Consider the following 24,404-nt stretch of genomic DNA (forward strand, 5'->3'; position numbering starts at 1 on the left):
TGAACCTCTTTCTTTTTATCTAATCGATGGTGGAATATGTACATATATATACATATATATACATATATAAATATGTATATAGATATATAGATATGTATGTATGATGTGTATGTGTGTTTGTTATATATATAATGTTTGTATGGAAATATATATGTACATAGTTTCATATATATGCTATCAAATTTAAATACGAGTTACATTTGATTGATCAAATTATAGTTTTATATATTATAAACATATAAAATGTGAAATCACTTTTTTCGCTAATATAAATAATATTAAAAATTAGAATTTTGCTTCTTTTATGCGTATTATCTTTGCACATGCATCGCATTATATTACGTATTAACGCGTCATACGAACTTGAACGAGTCATACTCGATTGTGTACTACACCAGCTGTTTTTGTATCTGTATATGTAAAGAGGGAATGGAGAAAGGAGTCCATTCCGATTAGTTAATACTACTGTTAAAGTATTGGTGTGACTAGCTTAGTCACAGGTGGTCAATGTAATGACTGATAAGTCGAATCTTTTAAAACTATAATACAATGCAAGATTGAAGATACTGTCAATCGTTTCAAAGTCGCAGTTCGCTTAATATGGTTTTTCTAAAAACACTTATACGTGTTATATTTGTGATAATATTTAAACAAAGCATCGATGTTTGTTTATTCGTCAAAATGTAAATAATTACTGTGTTTTGAGTGCAAATGAATTGTTAACTGACAATTTCTTAAACATTTTTATGCAATTTAGTAAGTACATATAATGTAATAAACCTCTAATTATAATATATATTTTATAATTAATTAAAAGCTTATAAAAGTAAAAATTATATGAATCTTTATATAAAAACTTTTGACAGCTTCAGAGAAAGGTTCTATTATGGTCAATGTACATTATTAAATTAAACATAATTTATATTCTAATTTTTGTAATTATTATTTAAAAATGAAACCTTTTATGTTTAGCTTCATCATGTCATATTCTATTAATAGACGACCCTTGTTAGGGGGTGAATCAGACAGCGAATTTGAAGAAGATTTTGAAACTGAAGTTGATAATCCAAATATTTCTGTCCCAGATGAAAAACCATTTTTAAAACAATATGAACCATGTGATAAGTAATAACTTTGTATTCCTAATATCTTATAATAAATAAGGTTTTTAAGAATTTTGATCTATTTACATTGCTTTTTTGTTAAGGTATAATCTTGCATATATAGTCTTTTACTTGCTTGGAATCAATACATTAATACCATGGAGTTTTTTCATTACTGCTGATGATGTAAGTAACAAATTTATTTTACTATTCAATATTAACAATAATATATTTGCATATTTATTTAATTTATTGTATAGTATTGGATGTACAAATTCAGAGACAAAGATGAAAATTCTACAAATTATTTAATTTATACTCATGTAAATAATCTAGAAAAGAGAAATGATCTTCAAACTAGCTTCACATCATATTTAAGCATAGCAAGTTCAATACCAAACACCTTTTTTTTAATTCTAAATGCATTTATAAGTAAACGGTAAGTAAAAGCACATACTTCTAAATATTTTATAAAAAAGATGTAAAATAAATGTTTTTTTAAATTACTTAAAAAAATATTTAAAATAATAGAGTTCCTTTAAGAATAAGAATGGTGGGATCTCAGTGCAAAATACTGTTGCTGTTCATTTTAACAACAGTGTTTGTTAAAATAAATACAGATACATGTAAGTTATACAAAATATAAGCATTTCATCTAAAATTTTATACTGTTTCATTAAATTAAAGTATCAATTAATATTTTTAGGGCAAACAACATTTTTAGTAATTACTCTGACCACAGTAGTAATTGTAAATGGTACCTAATACACAGTATTTGAAATATCATTAAATACTGTAATAACTGTGCAGTAACTAGACTCTTTTTTGTAGCTGTAAGTGCAATTTTTGGAGGAAGTTTGATGGGTATTGTTGGTCGTTTTTCACCAAAATATATAACTGCAATGTCCAGTGGCCAAGCTCTTGGAGGCATTTTTACTGCTATCACAGAAATTTTTTCTCTTTGGATTGGAGCTAGTCCTACACTCTCAGGCCTACTGTACTTTATTATAGGAGACATTACTTTGCTTTTATCTTTGATTGCTTATATGATTTTGGAAAAAGCAGTAAGTGATTCAATCTATTCTAGCAAATATAGAATAATGAACTTCTGACACAGCTGTTTTATAATCTAAGTAGCTTATGATAATGATACAGATGCTTAATTTACAATCTGTCATATATGAAATATAGAAGTAAGACTCTTTAAGTTATAAATTATGTTTACATTTCTTATTTAGACGTTTTTTAAGTATCACATGTTGGAAAAATTACCTGAAAACATAGAAACAAAGTTTTCAGTAACTGGAGAAGTAACATTTCCACAAGGTACTTCAGTATCTTACACACGTATCATTAAGAGGATTTGGCACTATGGTCTTAGTGTTTTTTTAGTATTTTTTGTATCCTTTTCTGTGTACCCAGCAGTTACTGTGTTAATAGAAAGTCAATATAAAGGGAAGGGTTCTGCATGGAGTGGTAAGTTTACATTTAAATTCTATGCTACTTATGAAATTACAACATTTAATATATTTTGCAGATGTGTACTTTATACCTGTGGTGACCTATCTTATTTTTAGTATGGGTGATTATGCTGGAAGAATATTATCAGGCATTTTCCAATGGGTGTGTATAAAGAACATTTTTTGTCTTCAAAGTATTCATACATTTATGTATTTTTTACTACAAAGACAATATATAAGTAGTTTAATATTCTTTCAGCCAAAAAATAATCCATGGCAAGTAATATTATTAAGTTTAATGAGAGTTATCTTTGTACCAGCTCTTATATTTTGTAACATACAACCCAGACATCATCTTCCTGTTTACATTCATAATGATTTTTGTTATATTTTAATAACTATTGCATTTGCCATTAGCAATGGCTATCTATGCAATTTAACATTTATTTTAACTCCTACGTAAGTATTATAGTGTTAAATAAATGTACTATTATTATGTTGTATTATTAAATATTTTTGTTTATATTTTTAACATTTTTAAACAGAGTTGTAGATTCTCAAGAAAAAGAGATGGCATCTGCTATGATGGGAGCTTTCCTTGGAATGGGATTAACATCAGGTGCTGCACTTAGTGTACTTATGGTAAAAATAATTTAACCTTCTTTATTAAAAGAAATAGAAACACAAATAATAAAAACATTAATCTCACTGCCTACTTTATATTGAAGTCAAATAGGACCACAAAACACAGTTCAACTTTGGTAAACCGAAAAATAATGTTGTTTTATATTTAATGACAAACTTTATAAATGTAATATTTGACATATTACGTTATAATATTTTTTAAATATTTCCTTCAATATTTTCCTAATTAAACTTAATCATTCCATGATTATTTAAAATGTTTTGAGCATAGAATAAAAAGTATTTTATGTCAAATTATATATACTAGATTTTAAATGTATCGTAACATATAACAAATGAACTAATTATACAGAGAAATCATTCTAGTCATAAATTTTAAGAATGTATTTATTTTTAAGGATTCGGAGTATAGTAAATTATAATAAATATTTCAAGCTTTATAAAAAATAATTAAGGAAATTTTATATAGTATATATAGTATATAACGTTAAAGGTAATATATATAAATCTTCAAGAGTTGTAAAGTATAATAAACAAAAGCAATTTATTCTTGTTATAAGCTGGTTAATTTATTTCTACATTAAATAATATGTTTTAATACAAAACAAATAATTATTATTGTATTGAATTCAGATTATAATTATGTACCTTATTTCAAAGTTTTGTTAGAAATTTTTCAACTCATTCATATACATGTACGTTATTTTTAAGTTTTTACTGATTGTGTGACTAGAGACACATGTATTATTTATGCACAACGTAAAATATACTAATGCATACCATGACTAAAATTCAAAGTAATCAAAAAATGTTTTTCCTTTTCCACAATGATTTGTTAATTGCATAGATATTAGAAAATAGCTCGAATACAAATACAATGATGTCTTTTTTTATTTGATACTTGCTTTTAATTAAATTCACAGAAAAATGCTCACTTACTGGAGCTCGCATGTATCTCATGAAGGATATTGCTTGTTTTTACTAGTTAATGGAACAAAAACAACGCTAGTAAGAGACTTCTTTTTTATTTTCCCATCCATTGTTTTATCAACTTGAACTAATGTTTGATCTGAATTTTGTGGACCCATGGGTAATACTAGACGTCCTCCAGGAGCTAGTTGATCAATCAACTATATAAACAGTATTGTAATGATTAAAGTGAACTTTACGATCTATAAAACTAAATTATTAAAAAGTTTCCTTACAGCCTGGGGCATTTCTTTAGCTGCTGCTCCTACATGAATAGCATCATATGGTGCTTTTTCAGGGTATCCTAACCTTCCATCTCCAACTAAAATATCACATATTTTTTTATGAAAAAGGAAACAAATTTTCAACCTATTTAGAAAAAGTATCCATATATTTATATGCTATTTAAAAGATAATTACCAACTAGTTCAATACGACCACTTTTAAGTAATTCTGGATGATCCCGTTGAATGTTTTCTTCTGCAAATGCTTTCAATTCAGGAATATGTTCGATACCTACAGCCAAACCATTTGATCCTAGCATCATTGCCATACACGCTGTTAGATATCCAGAACCAGACCCAACATCCAATACTCTTGCCCCATTATGCAATTTTTCTTCAAGTAGTTCCAAAGCATATGCATGCTACAATATTTAAATTGATAATGCTGTACTAATAATTTGTTATAATTATAAAAAATGTAAATATATTCTCAAAACATATTATTTATATCTTAATTATTAAGAAATGTACCATGTGAGGTGCACTTATAGTAGCACCATAACCAATTCCTTGGGGAGAATCTACATACGCATAAGTAGGATGAGAATAATTTCCTCTATCTACAGAAGACATTGCTTCATATACTCTATCAGATTTAATTATTCTTGATCCTAAAAAAATGAAAATATAAATGCCTACAAATTTGTTTTTTTCCTATAAACTAATTTAAAACGAGTGAAAAGAATAAGAAATAATGTGATTATATTTACATTACTTACTTTTAAGATGTTGTATAAGTTCACTGTTGTTTTTTGCGTGAAATCTCCCAGACCATGCCATTTCATATGCAAATACCGAAAATAATAAACTTATTACTATAAAAATAAAACACGTTAAGTATTGGGGCTGAATTTTGAGGCCGTATTTTATGACACAAAACACCCGACAATCTGTTGCAAATGTTCAGGACTACTAGCAATACTTAACGAAATTGTCAATTTAATGAAAAACTTTCTAAAAAGACAATGAAAAGAAAAAAGTTGTATACGTAATTTTATGAATACTTCAGTATTCTTTTGTAACAGATGAATTAAAGTTATAATTCGATTCAATTTGTCATAGGATCCGAAAAAAGCATTATATAAATATAAAATTTGATAGAAAATAAACTTCCTGAAGTTCACTTAGAAGTAACGTAGCAGTTGCGTTTAATAAAGTGCAGTACACTAATTTGTGAACGACAATATGTGCACTTTATTTTAACTGTAACTGCAAATAAAATGAAAAGATTGCAATAGAGAACATATATATATATATATATAATGAATTTGAATTCAATAGCTTGTTGATTAAACTACTCTTTCTATGCGAACTGTTATATTATTATCAGCATTTTTTAATTATTTGCGTCGAGATTACTCTTGTCATAGACAAGATACAAGATAGACCTAGTACCTAGTGGAGATTAGAGGTACGCGAACTGAAATATCGACCTCGTGAAAAAGTAATAGTTTTGTAGCGCACTCTACGTTTAAGACAGAGGACTTTGGAAACTATATGCAACTCAACCACTCGAGTCGATAAACTTAGCAACGGTAGAAAACCTACTTTTATAAACAACATAAACGGGATATCTTTCGAGTTAAGAGATACATTCTTCTATTAAATATTATTCTATATTTAGTCTATACTTTCAAAAAATTTGAGGTTTACATTTACACATTTGGAATAGATCTCTGGCTATTATACATTTTGAATTATTTGTTTAAAAGAATTGATTTTAATATTTTTTACACATAACAAAAAGCCAATTAATTTTAATTCGTTTTACATATATTTCGAGAATAAAATTTGTTATTATTAACGTAAAAATATTTTTACGTTATAATACATATACGATTAAAATTTTAAATATTGTAATAATATGTTATACATGAAGTACTATAACAATTTATCAACTAGTTGTAAAATAAAAATGTCTACGAATAACATTAATATTAGTATAACAAATATCAATATCATTTATATACAATGTATGTGTTACTTCATTTAGGTGTTTACTTAAATAAAAATATTACATACAAACATTCTGTACCATTGTTTTAAATTTATAGAATACTTCTATTCGTGCATACTAAATTTTGTTTCCCATTGTATTTTAAACGTTCATAAATTAATGAGTATGCGTCGTTCAAAATTCCTTAAAAATGATAAGGTGGGCCCGTCATTCACGACACTATCCTAAACTGAACAAGCATTAGCAAGCGTTAGTGACGGAGACAGGTTTCTCAGGACGGACTCACCTGTTTCACAACCTGCATGACGTATGGCGTACTGTGTCACGTGACGTGTTTTACCTTTCAGCGTTAGTAGGTGGTAGTAGTAACAATACCAGACTTTCTGCTGGCTATGGTAGTAGGTCTGCGGGACGACACAAGACAGGGCGCGTTCACGGAAAAGACGACAGGAATACGAGTCGAACCAGTCAAACCGCGCCCAACGTGACGCCAGGTGGCCATCGTGCTGCGACAAAGCCACATCCTGCGATCTACGTTTGTTTTGTCCGTTACTGGTTCCCTATAGATCGCTGTGACCATTGGATATCGTCGATGACCGATGAACTTTCGCTATCCAACGTGAACGTTCTCCACCGGATTGTTTGAGGAATGCGAAAGCCTGCTGTAAATTGTGATATATCAACGATATAGCAACGGTCTCACGGTGAAAGAGATTTCCTTCTGGCGTGGACGGACTCGTAAAAATGATCGGCGTCTTCCCGGTCGTTGTTGGCAGAGGGTTTCGTGACGGGAGAGTAACGGCAGCAACGCGGTCGACTCGCTACAGTCGAGCTGCGATCTCTCGCGCGTGAAAGAGTACGCTGAGAGGAAAGGTTAACGCTCGAATTTAAAATACGGTTCACCTCCGCGTTTGCGTAGTGAGTCTGATGTTGTTGCGCGAAATGCCGATCTTGATCGTGATTTATGGATCTCTTATGGTTATTTGAATGAAGTGATCGGAAGGTTTTGTCAGGTTAAGATACACGATCGTATCATCGTAATCGGAGATCCTTGAATAACTGAAAAATGTTGCGCGTTACAACGTGGACGATTTTAATAATATGTCAATTTTTATGACTACGTTCTAGAATTTACATTTGACTGGAATCTGGTTATTCTGTTAAGAATCTAGAGTGACGTATCGATAGTAATCGTTAACGTGTTAACGTAATGATACGTGTAGTGAAAGTATAGACACGGATCGAATCATCGTGTGACGCATCCGAGTATCGCGATAAAGAAAAAAAGATTCATAAAATGGGAACGATCGCGTGTGCGTGTATCCACCTGTGAGCTTAAAATCGTTCGTCGATGTGTACATTTTATCTGTAAACAAATATTATTATCTGTTTAGAAACCGGCACATGTCGATCTATCTAAATGTTGCAACAAGTGTCATCGAAGTGTACGAAGCTTCTAAGCGAGACGTCGAATGAATCGAAAAATCGAAAACCATTGTTTGTTCGACAAATAGCGATCAATGATTTGCCCAGGATTCTGCGTCTAAGTGATTTGTTTGTTCGGTGTCGGTTATATTGAGATTTCGAAAGTTTTAGTGCGCGCAGCAAAATGCATGTTGTATGTCTATTTTTGATTGTTTTGACCGTTGTTCGTGGACAGTCGGACGTAGGGTTTGACCAATCGTCCATTTATTACACCGAGCCGACTTTCGTTAATGGAAGCAACAACAATGTCAATGGTGGACCCACAGAGCTACCCGGCGGTCATATCGTCAGGGGACAACGGTTATTGGAAAGATCAAAAAGCCCTTATCTGGTGCGGGAGGATCTGTTCGTGGACCGCGAGTGCGAACTGGTGATAGAACCAGGAGTAGAGATCCGGTTTGGTCCTATGATCGGAATCACTGTTCGTGGTATTATAACTGCAAAGGTAAATAGCTCGTAAAACCAAACATAAAACTGCATTTATCCTTCATGAGTTTACGAAATATACGCCAATGTAGAACACATTTTGGTAGAGGATTAAATTGTCATTCGAAGTTTAACATAAATAGAAGTTTAACTAAATTAACTATCAAGTACCGAGTACCAAATACAGAGCAAGAATAAAATAAGTTCAGCAGTGGGACAAGTACCGTCGATTTTCGATTTCTCAATTTTTGTACCTGAATTACCGACAGAGTACGCGCTACTATTTTAAGCAATTTAGCGAAAGTGTTGGTAAAATTTGTTAACAAGAAGCTGTGGAAACTTAAACGAATGTATTCGTAAGTGAAAATTACGGATTAACTAGTATATAAAAATAACAATTTGTAGAAATAAAAGGGCGATAAATATAGCGAACGCAATACGAGTACAGATTTTACTTCCAAATACATATTTCCGCGTGTGCGTGTAGCTTAATTAGGATAACTATCGTGCCCAGGGAAACACGAGTGTATTTACATGTATGTGTATACTAACGTTGAATGAATATGACTCATCTAGTCGTACGATTGCGCACGTGTTACTACGGACATGCCAGAAGTGACTTGACGGTAATAATTTAAGTTCCCAGAAAATATTACGATTCTGATTTCAGGGAAATATCGCCGCACTGCGGAAGAGTACCGTTTTTACGGGAACTCATTACCCTAATTGATACGATGTTGCACAATGATTTTCTTCACGAACGTAAACCTTTCGGTATTTAATGGTTTACGTCTGAACGTATCGTCTCCAGAAATCAATATCACTATGGTTTTATCGATAAGCGATAAAAAAGAGGTACGTCGGAACTCCGATACGAACACGAATTCGAATTGAAGAGACTGTCGCGATTAGGTGTATTTAATAGCGCGCAGATCCGTTGCGCGAAAAACAAGTATATCGTCGCCTTAACGTGAATTAGAAATTTAATAAAAATATTACCACGAAGTATCGTCATTAGAATTTTACGTAGCACGCACAATCCGAACAAGCTTAATTTATTTAATACAAACGCTTAGACTTTTGAGAAAACGAATTTGGATCCTAATCACTTAACATCTGGAAAATATGTAAGTGAATAAATCGAACAAAAGAACATACTTGTGTCCTTCCATGTGCAATTGATTTTCGTATATCAGAGTATGAATATCGATCGTACGAACCTGAATCTTGTTTAAGAAATATAAAATTAATCATAATACACGGTTCGGGAATTTCTCGGCACATTCGATAGAAATTCATCGAGGCTTTAGATCGTAAAGGAATTGCCGAAAATAACTTTCACGGTTTTCACTCTTAACGTTCGTATTAAATAAACCGTGCTCGTTCGGGGTGTATACGGTTACCAAAATTTGTGTTTTTCACGCGCGCCCAGTATACATCGATTCTCGCTTTCTACGAAGTGCATTGTCCCGGTGCATGAAACATCATCCGGGCAAAGTGGGTTCTCGCGGTAACATTATATTACCTTTAAAACTGTCTTTCCGGTACAATCGTAATCACTACCGACTCTCGAATACTCTCAACTCGTTTCGTCTCTCGTTACGCGCTACTTAGTGTCGCGTTTAAAATCGGCCATGGTTTTTAATTCAAGGAGGAGACTCGGCGCCCGGCAAAGAAATGATTTACAAATCTTAACCCGGTACAGTTAACTGAACGTGCGAAATGATACAAAGTAACCGAAACTAACGAATAAATTAATTGGATATTTAATCACGAGATGGAATATAAACAGTCTGACCGTGCAACTTGTTATTTTAATTTTTTATTAAAATAACTCTGAAAAATATATATCAGGGTATTAAAAGGATGGGATATTTCTTGGCTCACCGTGTCTCGAAGAGTTAAACCGTGGGGTTATTCGTTCCTCGGAAGCACGACCGAAAGGAAACTTACGACGAAGAAATTGCGAATTCGTAACACGAAGCTGCAGATTTTTTCCCCGCGTTTCAAGGAAAAAGAAAGTCGAACGTGAAAAAGCGTTAAACGATGGCTGCAAAGTCAGGTATACAAAGGGTTTCGGGATCCCGTGTCTGTAAAGGACATTGAATGACCGGAAATTCCAGAAACACGCGAGCTGAGCTGATTGTTACTTTATTCGCATCACGTACCGGCAGCGTACGATTGTACCGTCTGACATGATGTATACGTACACGCGCCGATGCACAGAATGTGTGTTATTAATATCCCAATACCACCAACGCGTACGCTTCAACCGATGCAAAATTGCCATTTTCTGTCATTTTGTACGGTAAGGTAGGGTAACACGGGGTATTTGCGATCACCCTGTATTACCCCCGATACAAGAGAAAATAATGTTTAGTATATTATTCCGATAGCTCGCGTCACAGTTGAACCGTTTTTCTATGTACCACGCATATCGCTGGCATTTAATTTTGTTCCAAAACAGATGATAGAAACAAAAAACAACAAAACTAATTTACATACAAAATATTCCTAAAGGTCCATTTAACAAGTTTGTTAAAGTTAACATTTTTTTGGAGTCGATTTACTCGTGGTACAATAATTTCGAAGTAATTTACTTCTAATGTATATGTTGCTTCCAAGAGTTTAAACCACATTTGGGGCAATACGGTTAATGTTTTCTCCCCCGACAGGGTCAATAATTAATTATTTAATTTCAATGATCGAAAAATGATCGGATATACCTAAATCTACGTGCTCCCCGATATTGATAATAGAGAGATCGCGGTAGTTACTGTTAAGGCACCCTAAAGAGATTATGGTATTACGGAGTGATCAACGACATGTCTGCACGTACGCTACGAGGACATCTGGTAAACGTTCGACTGTTCAACGTTTGCGTGATTCGTTAAGTAGCTGTGGAATCGAGCAAGGTGGACTGGTGGAAGAGGTTTTAGCGAGGTTAAGGGAAAACTAGTGGAAGTAATCTACTTAAATAGGGGATTTCTAATCGGAGCGTTTCCGCGACAGCAAAGCCGGCGAAAGCCACGGCAAGGAGGCGGCTAATAGCTTGATTAAGAACGGGATGCGAAGAGCGTGCACAGTGTAAAAGGCACGAACGAGTGAATCAGCTCTATGTGCACCGCCTCCGCCACGCGGTGCGTCTCAGGTCACGGATCAAACGCCGGTTCTTGGCCTGAACTGTTAACCTCCGATCTCGCTAATCCTCTTACCCTCGAGACGAGACAAGACCTTCCTCCACCTTCTACACGTACACGAATTAGTTCTCTTCGATAGACTTCCTTTGAATTTTAGCAGTTTTTCCAACTGAGAGTGCTAATGAATACCGGTACTCGATAGCGAATACCGAAGTATCGTACACCGAGTGTCGAGTGTTGAATACTGAATGATGAATACCGAAATACCGAGTATTGAGTACCGAGTACCGAGTACCGAATGTAGAGCGCTTGAATGGTCAGTGTCAAGTACTAAATGTAAACTGATGTATATCGAATACCGAATATCGAGTTTCGAGCACTAAATACTGAAGCTAAGTACCGATCGAGTTCTGAGTACAGAATATTGAATTCTCAGTATGGAATATCGAGTACCGAATACCAAGTATCGAGTACCGAGTATCAAGTATCTGACAAATTAATAGTATTTCGAAGACTTAACCTAGACCAATTACTATGGACAATATCTGTTTTCAGGGAGATCCACAAGCACCGATCCTATTAACGGCAGCAGAAGCCAACAATCAGATCCACCCTGTTGAATCGCCACTTTCGATACGATTGGTGGATGGGCCAACACCGTTCGAAGGTCGATTAGAACTTTTCCATCGGAACGAATGGCGAGCCGTTTGCACGAATTCACGAAAGTAGGTATTCACCTATTTTATCGGTCTTTAATTTTATATCATTCTTCTAATTCGTTGATATCATTGTTCACAGTTGGACTCGAGCTGATTTAGAGACAGCATGCAGACAACTTGGTTTTCAAGGTGGACAATGGTGGTCGTGGATGGACCGACAATGGCCAGCGAAGCCACGTCTTTTGTACGAGCAACCAGGCTGTAGGGGCACCGAATCCTCTTTGATTAGCTGCGAGAGGTGGTCCGATAGACAACTCGGTGGTGGGGTTTGCGGTAAAGTTTTATTCATTTTCGTCTCGTACACAGTTTACGTTCTGAAACGATTCAGAATATCCTATAAATAAACAATGACCATATATGATTTCAGACTATCATCCCGATCTCGGTATTGCATGTTTACCTCGCCACGATGGAGCAACGAAGGCTATTAAACATTGGAGGGGTATTCGTTTCGAAGAGGCCTTGTACGATCGGCCATTGATCCAAGAAAATACTCTCTATGTACGAAAATCGAAGTCGATACTACGAAACGTAGTAATAGAGTAAGCATGTCTCAACAGCAATCCAATTTCTTAACGTTCGGTGGCCAGCTTTCGGTAATATTGTCTCTTCTTAAAAGGCACGCAGGAACAGGTCGGGAATATAATGTTACGGCCGCGATCGATGTGGAAGGCGTTCCACCGCAAATGGAATCGATTTCGGTCCTTCATGCAGCCTTCACGGGCATTAATGTCACCACACCGAACGCACCTGTCATAATTAACAATTGTACCGTTCAGAACAATAGAGGTAATACGAGCGACGTTAGATCGAGCTAAGATTATAGACGTATATTTTGTTTTCATACTGTACGATTATTAATTTATAGGATACGGAATTTACGTAAACAGTTCCTCCGGAATGGCGCACGTAAACGATTGTTCCATATTGGATAACGGAGCGGATGGAATCAAGTACGTTCACTTCGACGAACGTCCAGATGATAAATTAGATCGCACAGAAGTCTTCGATTTGTGTACATTTCCGACCACTGCTGGTCAAACCTTCCCCGTTATTATATCCATGGAACAGAGCAAATACGCGCCCAACATGAAACGCTGTCCTCAAGTAACTATCCTTGTAAACAATAATTTCGCTCCGTTGAATCGAATCACGATTATCATGTCCGAATGTATGCGTTTCAGCACATCTTTACGAGACCGGGCCATGTGTTGACGATAAATTTTTTGCAAATGAAGACCGACAGAAACAACAGCGCGGTCATAGAAGTGTACGACGGTATCAGCGTGGCGGAGAAATTATTAGCCAGGGTGAGAGTTAAAAATGGCACGTTGCCTCAGAGCGTTACCACAACACGACAGAATTTATACGTGAAATTCATCGCCGAACCGCGTACGAACATAATTGTCTTCGTGCGATTGTCTTCGGGCTACAGTAAGTCTCCAAGAAGTCTGGTGATATATTTCTTTTTTTTTCTTTTTTTTTTTAAATAGAAAATTGATCGTATTGTCATGTTCCAGAGAAAACATACGATCTTAACGTAACTGGTAGTATCATAGCGGGTAATAATGGTAGAGGAATCGCGGTGGAGAAATTACGATCGGCTCTACACGTGCAAGAAACTTCTGTGTCTAGTAACAAACACGTGGCTGGTGTACATGTGTTGGACGGTGCTGCGGACATAAATATTACCGGTAGCCGTATATCTTTCAACACTGGAGACGGCATTAATATCACCCATACTGGTGGGAATCGTAACGTGTCTCGAACGAGCATTTCCTCCAATCAAGGTTACGGATTTGCGGTGTGGCTAAACGACAGTTCGACCACCGAATACGTGTACTTCGATCAGACCACCGTAGTCGAGTATTCGCAAATATTCCGAAACAAGGATATTGGTATTCTCGTGAGTACATTATTGTTGTTCCTCCAACGTATTACCGTTTAGGTAATTAATGAATCTACTTCTAAGGTTTATCCCGAAGAAACTTCAATACACCGTTTATGTTGAACAATTAGGAAGAATATTACTGTATTATACGCATAATATTTATTTTGTTCCTGAAACGCGCGGTTCATTTGTCTGAACGATATAGGAACTTGATCCTCTAATTCGGGCAGTGTATTTTGAACAGAGTGTAACATTCCCACTGATTGCAGGTTGGCAATGCGACCGGCAGTTCCTACGTGAATGTAACGGGTAATTGGTTCAATAGCAGTGCCGAGACGGCGCTACAAGTGGAGTCCAGTTGGAGGCAGAATGAAGGGTTGTTAAGGCTCCAAATTGGGCACAATTCTTTCGTGCAGAACGCGAAGTTCGGGATTAAACTGAGCCCCGCCCTTAACATGGAGGCAATCATCGAGTATAATAACTTTAGAGAACAATCGAGTGGTTGTATATTGATAAAAAACCCTCTCTACGAAGAATTTAGCATACTTCCTGTTGATATTACTGTCCGACACAGCGAGTTTTATGGGAATCGCGGCGCCTTTGTAGTAAGCATTGGTCTCTCGCCGTACAGCGACGTACAAAAGTTATTGTTTACGAGGAACTTCTTGCGCGACAATCGTGCCCGTGAGTTGTTCGACGATGGGAACACAATGAGATCCAGATTGATACCACGTTCCAGAGTGGCAGCCGTTGTTGTCATTTCATCGAGCAATGTGGAAGTCTTCCGAAACATTTTGAACAATCCCGAGTCACGATACGAGATTGGTTCTCATTTGGAAGATCAGAGTAAAGTCATTAATTGCACTTACAATTGGCTCGGATTCGCGGAAGAGAATAAAATCTTCGAACGACTATTTCACAGGTGTGTCGCTTAATTCTGTGTTCCTTGAGAGTATTGCCTACTGGGACAGGTTATTAATGTACCGTTACGTTTCAGAAAGGACAGGTACAGTCTGGCTAAAATCGAGTACCTACCGTATCTGTTGCATAGCAGTAATCCAGGGGCCAACACGATCATTTCAAATCCGACGTTCGTGCCGCAATTCGTTACACCCGGTACAAATTTAGTCGGAGGTGAAGTTGATGGCTTCGAGTTATTGAAGGCTGGAGAGTATATCGTGGAGCGCGATATCAACGTACGACCAAGTGGTGTATTGCTTCTTCATCCTGGGGTCACGTTACGTTTTCCACTGGCTGTAGGAATGATGGTTGCCGGCAGACTCGACGCTCGTGGAAAACGTCCGAGCGACATTCTGTTCACCCTGAAAGAGGAAATTGTTATGGACAGTAACAACGAAACACTCATGAACGAAGGACTCGGTCAAATGAACGAAATAGAATCCCCTGTACGGCTTCTTGGTGGAAAAACGAACCTTGAGGGAAGATTACAGGTATTAATTGAAAATACTAATGTTTTCTTGTTGTATTCAAAAATACAATAAAAATTTCTGGTCTAAAATTCTTCCGTGTATTCGATAGGTAAAAGTTGGCGAAAAATGGGGCACTGTTTGTAATTATGGCTGGACAATCCGCGATGCGGCCCTCGTTTGTCACCAGTTAGGTCTCACTCTAGACCCCGATAATTGGCTCATGGAACGCTCTCAAATTCCAAATGCGGGTATCAACGAAGACATTGTGCTCAGTAATGTTAGATGCACCGAGAATGATAACGATATATCGAAGTGTCGAGCAGAAACGGAGCAGAACTTCGAGAATTCTTGTACTCACGACAATGATGTGGGTGTTAGATGTTCAGAGGCTGCGTGGGCAGGTCTTCGATTAGGTCCATTGGCACAGAGGAGCGACCTTCAGTATGTGACCATCGAAAAAGCCGGATTGCTCGATTACACCACTAACTCGTTTAAGCCAGGTAATTTTTTAGATAAAACTATTAAAATGCATACGTAGATAGAACATTGTAAAAGCCGTGTAAAATTTTTACAGCTCTGCAAATCGATTTTGTGCGACACTCATTGGACAGTGTTAGAGTCATCGATAATCTGCAAGACGGTTTAGGTGTTCTCTACTCGGACATATATTCTGCCGATGCAGTGAACACTGTTAGAAACAGTGACTTCTCGCAGAACGGAGGCAGCGGTATCAGTTTCAAGCAGTTAGGCATGGAAATCATCAATTCCAGAATCGAGAACAACAAAGTCGCCGGGATAAGGCACAATCCTGCACTTTCCGCGATTCAGCAAAGAGAATTTGCGGGCTGGTTTTTGCGAGTACCAGATACAATTGAGTCTTCGTACAATCCAATAGTCATACCTTACTACGCGCAATCCATTGAACTCGCCAATGAAGAAACCAAGTATATAATAACAGTTAAAGTGAACGGCGATCCGATTCAACAACGTATCAACATCAGAGTAAGTGCATACAAATATTGATACTACTTCAAAACGGCTGCTTTTTCTGTAAAAACAATGAATCGAGCGAATTTTACGAATTTTACAGTGCAGACCCGGATACGTAATCGGTATTCAGCTTCTCAATCCCATCGAGAATCGTAGTACAGAACAGATTATTCTGCACGACTCGCAATACGCTGATCCCAGTCGAGATGTTTGGCATGTAAGACGCGACTTGGCTGTATTTCCTGTAACGTCCAGCTCGTTTGCCGTAATCCTGGAGTACAATAGCGGCATAAAAGCACTCGGTGGTGCTGTTATGGTTATTACAGCTCTTCAGGCCCCGATACAGGTATGCACAAAAACATAAATCACTTGGAACACATTGAAAAATTTATTTCTAAACTACTTTTCCAGGATGTACGAAATAAAATTGTCAGAGGACCCATTCCAACTTTGTTGATTACAAAGTCCAAGATCAAGAACAACAGGAAAGGTATATTGGCATCGTTTTACAATAGATACTTGGACGAGATCGGTGATCATTTCCTTCGAAAAGCCAACGAGACTATGCAATTGATCGGTTGCGAAGTGTCTCACAATCAGGAAGAAGCAATTTACATACACTCGCCGCATTGGAACATCTTTCAGACGAACATATCCGAAATCGCAATCCATATTAACGACAGTTTAATCACGGATAATGGTAAAGGTATATACCAGTTCAGTCGCGATGCGAGACACTCGAATAATTTGTTCCACTGGATAATGCAAGATAGTACCATTGAAAGGAATCGAAGAGGTGGTTTCGAGGTGTTGTTACCGGAAGTGTGGCAATATAATGAGAATTTCACGCACACTTTGTATTTTGGTAACAACACTTGGCGGAACAACGAGCAATTTGGTTTCATAGTAGATGGACATTACGCCACCCTGAACATTTCTTACAATCGATTCGAAGGGAACCGCTGTAAGACCGGCTTGATATCCGTTCGCGGTATGGAAAAGAAGATGCGTATTGATAATAACCGTGTCTCGAGCAACACGGGTGTTTACATGGTAGAGTTCACAGCGGATAGTCAGTCTGAAATTTTGGGGAACGTTGACGCTCGTTTCTTCTACAATGAAATCAAACAAAATAGTTATGATCTGGCTCGTATGGGTCCGCGTCGCACGGACGATAGTCCAAGTTACGTAGTTGGGTTCCACGGTATTCAAAAGGTGCAAATAAACAGGAATCTGTTCGGTGATAATTCTTTAGACTACGAATTGTTGGCCGGTATCAAAACGGCCAAGATTAACAACGAAGTCGATGTGACTGAAAATTGGTGGGGTACTTCTGATGATATCGAAATAAGGTAAATGTTCCGTACTAATTTGCAATAAATATGCATATTTCGGTTGTTTTACACAGTCGTCTATTTTCAGACGAAGGATCTTCGACTTCGACGATTGGAACGATCACGCAGTTGCCAATTATCGACCTTTCTTAACCAACGACACTTTGGACTCATCTGTTTCCGCATCTTGGCAGATTGCAAAAGAGGTAGACCTGGACAACTTGGGCGGACGTATCATAGAAAATTTATCAATACAGGCTAGGGATAAACCTTACGTCGTACGATCAGATATCACCGTTATGCCGGAAGCTACATTACATATTTATCCAGACGTTGTCATGGAGTTCGCTCCCAACGTAGGGATCTTAGTTCTCGGCACGTTGAAAGCAGTAGGCTCACCCGGTCACGAGATTATCATGAAACCAATGGAACGTAACGATGCGAATGAGTTAACAAATGCAAAAACTACTAGACTCTCTGGAAATATCGTCTCTATGTCGGAGGAAACGATTCGTCTTTGCAAAGACGGCCGGTGTTCCTCTTTGTATAACGAAGGTTAGTCGAAATAGTTCTAATCTAAATATCTACTTGTAAAGTATTAGGCTTTTGATGGTTGTGCCTTAATATGCAGAATGACGAGAAAAATCGATTCATGTAAAATGAAAACATTTAAAAAACAAGTGCTTATCGCATCAGAAAGAGAATTATATCATCCAAAAATAGTACCTATTACGGAATTCATTTTGCTATTTATAAATTTTGTTCTATCTTCGCTTAGAAAAGAGCTACAACCTGTTTCAATTTCCAAAATCACCTTGTTTATACAAACACGCATTAATGTAGCATATATGTTTTTTTACTCACTTTAATATATCGTTCCAGGATTCTTGGAATTTTTCAATAAGACAACTTTGCAGTGGATACCCCTTTGCGATACCAGATTTACCGAAAGGAATGCGCAAGTGGCCTGCCGTCAATTGGGTCACGACTCACTTAATGTTTACGTATCGTACGACCGTAGATACGAACTACACCCCGGTTCTCTAATACGCGTCTGGTCTTGGCCTGAACCACTCCAGGTATGTCACGAACAGCGTAGTCAGAAAGTCATTTAAACTCGGTTTTAAGAAGTGGAGGAAGCTACGTTACCACACTCTCTTCCCTCACTCTTTGAAACTGAGATTCGGCGATTTTCTCTAGCAACGTTGCTATATTATATATCGTATGTTGGATACTCAAATGTATATTACAATTTTCACCGAGGGACATGGTATAGAATATAATACGTAATAATCTGTTCCAGTGTACTGGTAAAGAAGGAAAATTAGAGGACTGCCAGATTAGGTTGAACGGTCAACTCTTCGGGCATCGTCACGAATGTCCATGGGACGGACAATTTGTCTTCATCAACTGCGGGAAACGAAATTTGGATGATGCACATGATTACTGGGGTGGAATACGTATCGCTAATGGTGAATTTGAACATCATTTGTACGAACACCGCATTCACGATGTCGTTACTCACGAGACACTGAGACGCGTCGAATCAGTTTTGAAACATATCAACATCACCGGTGCTGGAATTCTGCATTTCGAGAAATCGGCTGCTCTGCAAACGATCATGAAATCTCCGGCGATAATGCAGGTTATCATAACTCACAGCGCTTATCATGGTATCAATGTGATATCACCAACTCATACAGTTAGTATTAAGTTACAACATTCCTCGATAAAACTATAAAAATTGTATCATTTATCAATTTGCTCGTTACTTCGACAGGTTGAATTGCTGTTCAATTCTATCGATAATGTGCTTGGAAATGGTGTGAATATACTCTCGATAACGGGAGAAGGACGCGAAGCCGATGAAAGTTCATTTACTCCCATTAAAGATTTGAATATTCCATATCATCTGTTCAGTATGATCGATATATGCGATACCACTAAAGAAATCACACTGGAGGAACGGGTGATTGTTTACTACAAGTATGACAATCATCCTGTTAATTGTGTTAAAATCTTCCGCAGTGCTTATAGAGCCAAACCCTTTGGATTTAGGTTTGTATTTTCATCAACAAGAAAATCGTTTTTTCTTTTTGCGAAATCAATAAGAAAATAATTAAAACGGATTTTTTATTTTTTAGACTCTTGCAATTTAATCTTTTCAATTCTACTGGAAAGCTTGGCCGCGTCGATAGTATAACTTTATACGATGGAGATATTTATAACATCACTGCCAAGAGTATAGGTCATCTGGAAGCCAATAGTCTTGACGAGAAGAAACTATTCAAAACTCAAGGTCCTAGCCTCAGTATAAGATTGTTTGCTAATGGTGCAAGCAATGTGCACGGGTTCATTGCAGAAGTAGTTACCCTTCCGATATCTGCCATTGGATTCAGTAAGTTGTATTATCGAAGAATCGTAATTCAAATAGATTAGTAAATGTTGATACATCTGTTTTGCTCTTCAGATCGTAATGTACAACACAATGTTTCTTATTCCGTGATATCTAATTGTCGCGAGGGAGCGATAAAATATGCTAGTGCTGGCGAAGTAAACGCAATAATGACCCTCGAACGTAATCAATTCACAAACAATTGTGAAAAGCTTTATGGTAATTTTTCAACCTGCAAATCTGCTCTATGGTTAGATATTCAAAATACCCAATCTTTGTACTTCAGAGTAAGTAACATCATATTTAAGAATTAGAAAATGTTTCTTAATTATGTACAAGAGTTTTATAATTATGTTTTGAATATTTCAGAACAATTTAGTTCAACAAAATCAAGGTGGACTTTTCATTCGCGCTGACTCTAGAGGTTCAGCCACTTCTTTGACAGGATGGATTCACAATAATCTCTTTACAGAAAACTTCAACAAACCTGCATTGTGTGTACAATAATTCATTGTATTTTATTTTGCTACTTTTAAATGAACTTGAAAATTAAATTATGAATCTTCTGTTTTAGATACGTGGAGGGTTGTCAAAGCAGTCCGTATCAAGAAGTTACTATATTCAGAAACTATTTTACAAAGAACAATGCTCCTTACGACAATAACATTGTTTTGAAACAAGTAGTTAGCAACATGACCCTCAATTATTTACATGGCAATCTCGGTGCGCATCTTTTAGAAATTTCAGGATTCGTAGGTGTTCGTCTGCCCATCTACCAAAGCACATCTCACAATGGCTTTTATAAAAATTATGCAGTGAATCGTGATGGACGTAGTACTATAGTCGCGGGAACCCCTGGTCAGCAATATGTTGACAATGTCTTCTTCAATCCAGATAATGATTACGAAATGCTCACAACGAACAGATCACAACAACTAGAAATGTGGACGTCACATGTGGACGCAAGGCACAATTGGTGGGGATACAATGAAACGTTAGCTGTCGCAGGTAGAATAAGAGATAGAGGAGATTCGCCCGAATTGTTACAAGTCGATTATCAACCTTTTCATATGAGTAACACATCCGTTCTGAATGGAAAGTGTCCACCAGCGTGGGATCTCGTGGGCGACACTTGCTATATATACATTGGTGCACCAATGGATTTTTATAGCGCTCGAGATTTCTGCAGGTCGGTAAATGCATCGATGCCATTTATTATGGGAGATTACTTGGAACTTTGGCAGTTTCTACGAAAACAACAGGAACGTTATGATTATTCGGATCGTGCCTGGGTGCAACAATTGGATCGCGTAGATCAATGTACAACTTTCACGTATCAATCGATAGAGATCGATCACTGTGCTCAACGTAGTCCCTTTATTTGCGAAATTGGTACGATTCCTGATTTCTGTAATTAACGTAGAAAAATTTAACAAAGGACTACAATTAGATAGATACTTTATCGTTACAGATCCTAGAGTGAACATCGATCCGCTATCTTGGAGAAAAGACATTGTCGCTGTGGCTGTGTTAGGGTCTGCTGGAATAGCACTCGCATTGTTAACGGCTGCTATAGCACTTTGGGTATCTAAATCAAAGAGGCGAAACCTCGAAAGACTGGAAAGGCGAAATTCAATTAGACAATCCTTACATTCTTTGCGATCGGTTGGCTCTACTTCTGGATTCACCGAACTTGCTTATCGGCGTAAACCTATTACGGTAAAGATTCTCTTATTTTAGTTAGTTTTGTACTTCCATTGTCTGTCCCTTTTATTTGCTTATATCAATTTTTATTCCAGACGAAACATTCTACGGACACGCTGAATTCCAAATCCCTAGACTACAGAAGAATGCTGAACGGCGGGAGCATAGATTCAATGGACAAGTCGCAGTTAAATTCGTCAATGGAAGACAATCAAAGCTATGACGTGTACGAAGCTCATAATCCACGGTACTCGCCGAGCACCAGTGACTTCAAGAGCACTGCCCAAAAGTATGCAGTCACTCAAAGTGGCGACAATCCGGTATTCGACTTAACTTATCGCAACGAAGGTTTTCGAAATCACTCCACGTTTGCTTCAAGAACAACCAACGACTGGCCCATAGAATCTAATACCGAAACGACTACCGATGAGACTCCTGCAGTGGATGCCACTCACGAGAGTTCGTATCTTAATAATACGTCCACTCTTCCGCTGCACTCGAGTCTTGCTTTAACCGATTCGATCAGCGAATTGAAACGCGATATCGAGACATCAGCATCCTACAGTCCAATGGATTACGATGTGAGGCGGAGCTATGACAATGCTACACTGACACCGAGTCAAGCATCCGAACCGGTGCCGGAATACGCTCCAGATTTTAATCCCCCGATACCACCTCATCCCTATCATCATTTCGACGACGGTAGACCTAGAAGCGAGGCACTTCTAGAAACGAATCTCGATAACGGGGAAGAGAAACCTCTGCGTTCAAAAAGCGAGGCGCTACTGGAGACCAATCTCGACGTGTTTCTTGCAAACGAACCCACGGAATTGACACAACTCTCGGCTGGAGCGAGAAGCAAAAGCCAACCTTTAGAAACGGCAATGTAAACTACTCGGTAGGAAGTTACCCGAATTCTTGGTATTGTGAAGTTTTTTTTTTTACATGTAAAAGGAAACTCATCGACAGACTGCAACTCTGATCGTGTAACTTGCTACATCATAAACAGGGAGAAGAGACTTCTAAACGATTTTAAGTAAACCCACCGAATTTAACACATAAGACAGTGGAACCTTAGGAGAACAACGAGTGCAATGAAACGTTGTCAGATTTTTACAGAAATGTTTGATGATTTACGTTCTCCCTAACGTGACTTAATATTGTTTTAAAAAAAAACAGGATCTCAATATTCGATCGGCGCTGAACTCCAATGCGAGATTCTCTTTATAAATGACCTTCGAATTGAATGAATTGTACTTGAGCACAATTGCAAGTTGTACCTAATTATGTAGCATAGTACATTCACTAATAATATATCGGGTAGAATAGACAAACCTATTTCTTATAGTACATTCTGTACAGAAAAACGTATTATATAATATGATACAACGATACGAACAGTGATTTGCAGTTAGAATAGTTTGAACAATCGCTTACATATTCATGAATGGACACTTAACATCATTTACATAATTTGTTTTGTAATATGTTCAATCACGAAATCATGAGAAAATGTACGATGATCTTATTGATATTGATCAATAAGGCATCAGATTTTGTTCAAATCCTGGAAATTACCAGAAATGTATGGTACTACACTGCCAAACTGTTGAAGAGTATGCGTTTTATACTCGCAGAGTGAGATATACTCACATATTGACGTTGTGATAGATAACTCATCGGAGAATAAATTATATTTTAGTCTTACTAGTGTAATCATGGTTCCGTTTACACAGTGGAATTGTTCATTAAGGAATACTATATCTATCAATTAAGTTTGATTCGATGTACAAATTATTAAATAGATGTAGTTTTCCTTAAAGTAGGTGATCTCACCAAGCGCTTTTAATACGAATTTTATATATATATATTCTATTGTAATAGTCTATCCGTCCGTACATGTAAGTAAATTGTACAAGCGACAATGTCTGTTTAGGTATGCAATACTTGTGTATTTATATATGTATAGATATACAGATACCAAGCGGTATTTTTTAATGAACCAACGTAAGACATTTCATTCATATTTTTTATACTGTTATTGGAGAATAATGATTTATCAGAGAATGATAGCTCAACGGACAAGTGCGTTCTGTGCGAATTTATTCCTCCAAAGAAGGATTGTACAACTCGTGAAAACGACCGCAAATATTTCTATATATTTATACGTTTTTACAAACGAAAAAATATTTGAAAACTATGAACAAGCGTCGAACAATTTGAAAATACTTTTCAAATACTTCGACGTACTTATTTTCAAGGCATAATATATTTGTTCGATTTAAAAATATATCTAATTTAATTTGTACAGTCTTCACGACATAACTAATAAACGAATTGCATCAATTAGCAATAAATGTTTTTATAATTATTTTCCGATAATACGTTTCTTTAATCGCGTTCCGTTAGTATAATTCTTTCATTCAATGGGGGAAAATGAAATAAAAAGAAACGGGATTATTTATTTCCTAT

General features: G+C 36.7%; 3 protein-coding genes across 5 annotated transcripts; 2 read left to right on the forward strand and 1 right to left on the reverse strand.

Annotated features, from left to right (window-relative positions):
* Positions 1 to 382: 382 nt before the first annotated feature.
* Ent1 (Equilibrative nucleoside transporter 1) lies at positions 383 to 3,528 on the forward strand. Of its 3 annotated transcripts, none has more exons than XM_076318410.1 (11): positions 385 to 756; positions 973 to 1,125; positions 1,208 to 1,289; positions 1,364 to 1,542; positions 1,647 to 1,729; positions 1,810 to 1,860; positions 1,935 to 2,167; positions 2,342 to 2,579; positions 2,641 to 2,726; positions 2,823 to 3,022; positions 3,109 to 3,527. In XM_076318410.1, the coding sequence occupies exons 2-11, from the start codon at positions 980 to 982 to the stop codon at positions 3,218 to 3,220; spliced, it is 1,410 nt and encodes a 469-aa protein (XP_076174525.1). In that variant the 5' UTR covers positions 385 to 756; positions 973 to 979; the 3' UTR covers positions 3,221 to 3,527. The 3 variants fall into 3 exon arrangements, with proteins under 3 accessions (XP_076174523.1, XP_076174525.1, XP_076174524.1); XM_076318409.1 differs by having other exon boundaries at positions 387 to 756; positions 1,635 to 1,729; positions 3,109 to 3,526; XM_076318408.1 differs by having other exon boundaries at positions 383 to 756; positions 1,635 to 1,729; positions 2,641 to 3,022; positions 3,109 to 3,528.
* A 240-nt stretch (positions 3,529 to 3,768) lies between these two features.
* LOC143149862 (protein-L-isoaspartate(D-aspartate) O-methyltransferase) lies at positions 3,769 to 5,783 on the reverse strand. The gene is made up of 5 exons (XM_076317607.1): positions 5,181 to 5,783; positions 4,933 to 5,072; positions 4,598 to 4,823; positions 4,414 to 4,499; positions 3,769 to 4,338 (listed from the first exon to the last, which is right to left on the reverse strand). Exons 1-5 carry the CDS (start codon positions 5,239 to 5,241, stop codon positions 4,165 to 4,167), a joined length of 687 nt encoding a protein of 228 aa, XP_076173722.1. The 5' UTR covers positions 5,242 to 5,783; the 3' UTR covers positions 3,769 to 4,164.
* A 1,059-nt stretch (positions 5,784 to 6,842) lies between these two features.
* Bark (C-type lectin domain-containing protein bark beetle) lies at positions 6,843 to 24,278 on the forward strand. Its single transcript, XM_076318926.1, has 24 exons — positions 6,843 to 8,348; positions 12,025 to 12,194; positions 12,268 to 12,461; positions 12,556 to 12,730; positions 12,808 to 12,977; positions 13,057 to 13,295; positions 13,373 to 13,622; positions 13,709 to 14,094; positions 14,349 to 15,001; positions 15,077 to 15,530; positions 15,619 to 16,009; positions 16,084 to 16,511; positions 16,600 to 16,845; positions 16,911 to 17,851; positions 17,922 to 18,388; positions 18,716 to 18,912; positions 19,137 to 19,535; positions 19,614 to 19,891; positions 19,978 to 20,231; positions 20,304 to 20,515; positions 20,598 to 20,722; positions 20,803 to 21,620; positions 21,700 to 21,947; positions 22,028 to 24,278. The coding sequence occupies exons 1-24, from the start codon at positions 8,028 to 8,030 to the stop codon at positions 22,820 to 22,822; spliced, it is 8,811 nt and encodes a 2,936-aa protein (XP_076175041.1). The 5' UTR covers positions 6,843 to 8,027; the 3' UTR covers positions 22,823 to 24,278.
* Positions 24,279 to 24,404: the final 126 nt, after the last annotated feature.

Source organism: Ptiloglossa arizonensis, chromosome 8 (genome assembly GCF_051014685.1).
Source record: "Ptiloglossa arizonensis isolate GNS036 chromosome 8, iyPtiAriz1_principal, whole genome shotgun sequence".
Lineage (NCBI taxonomy): Eukaryota > Metazoa > Arthropoda > Insecta > Hymenoptera > Colletidae > Ptiloglossa > Ptiloglossa arizonensis.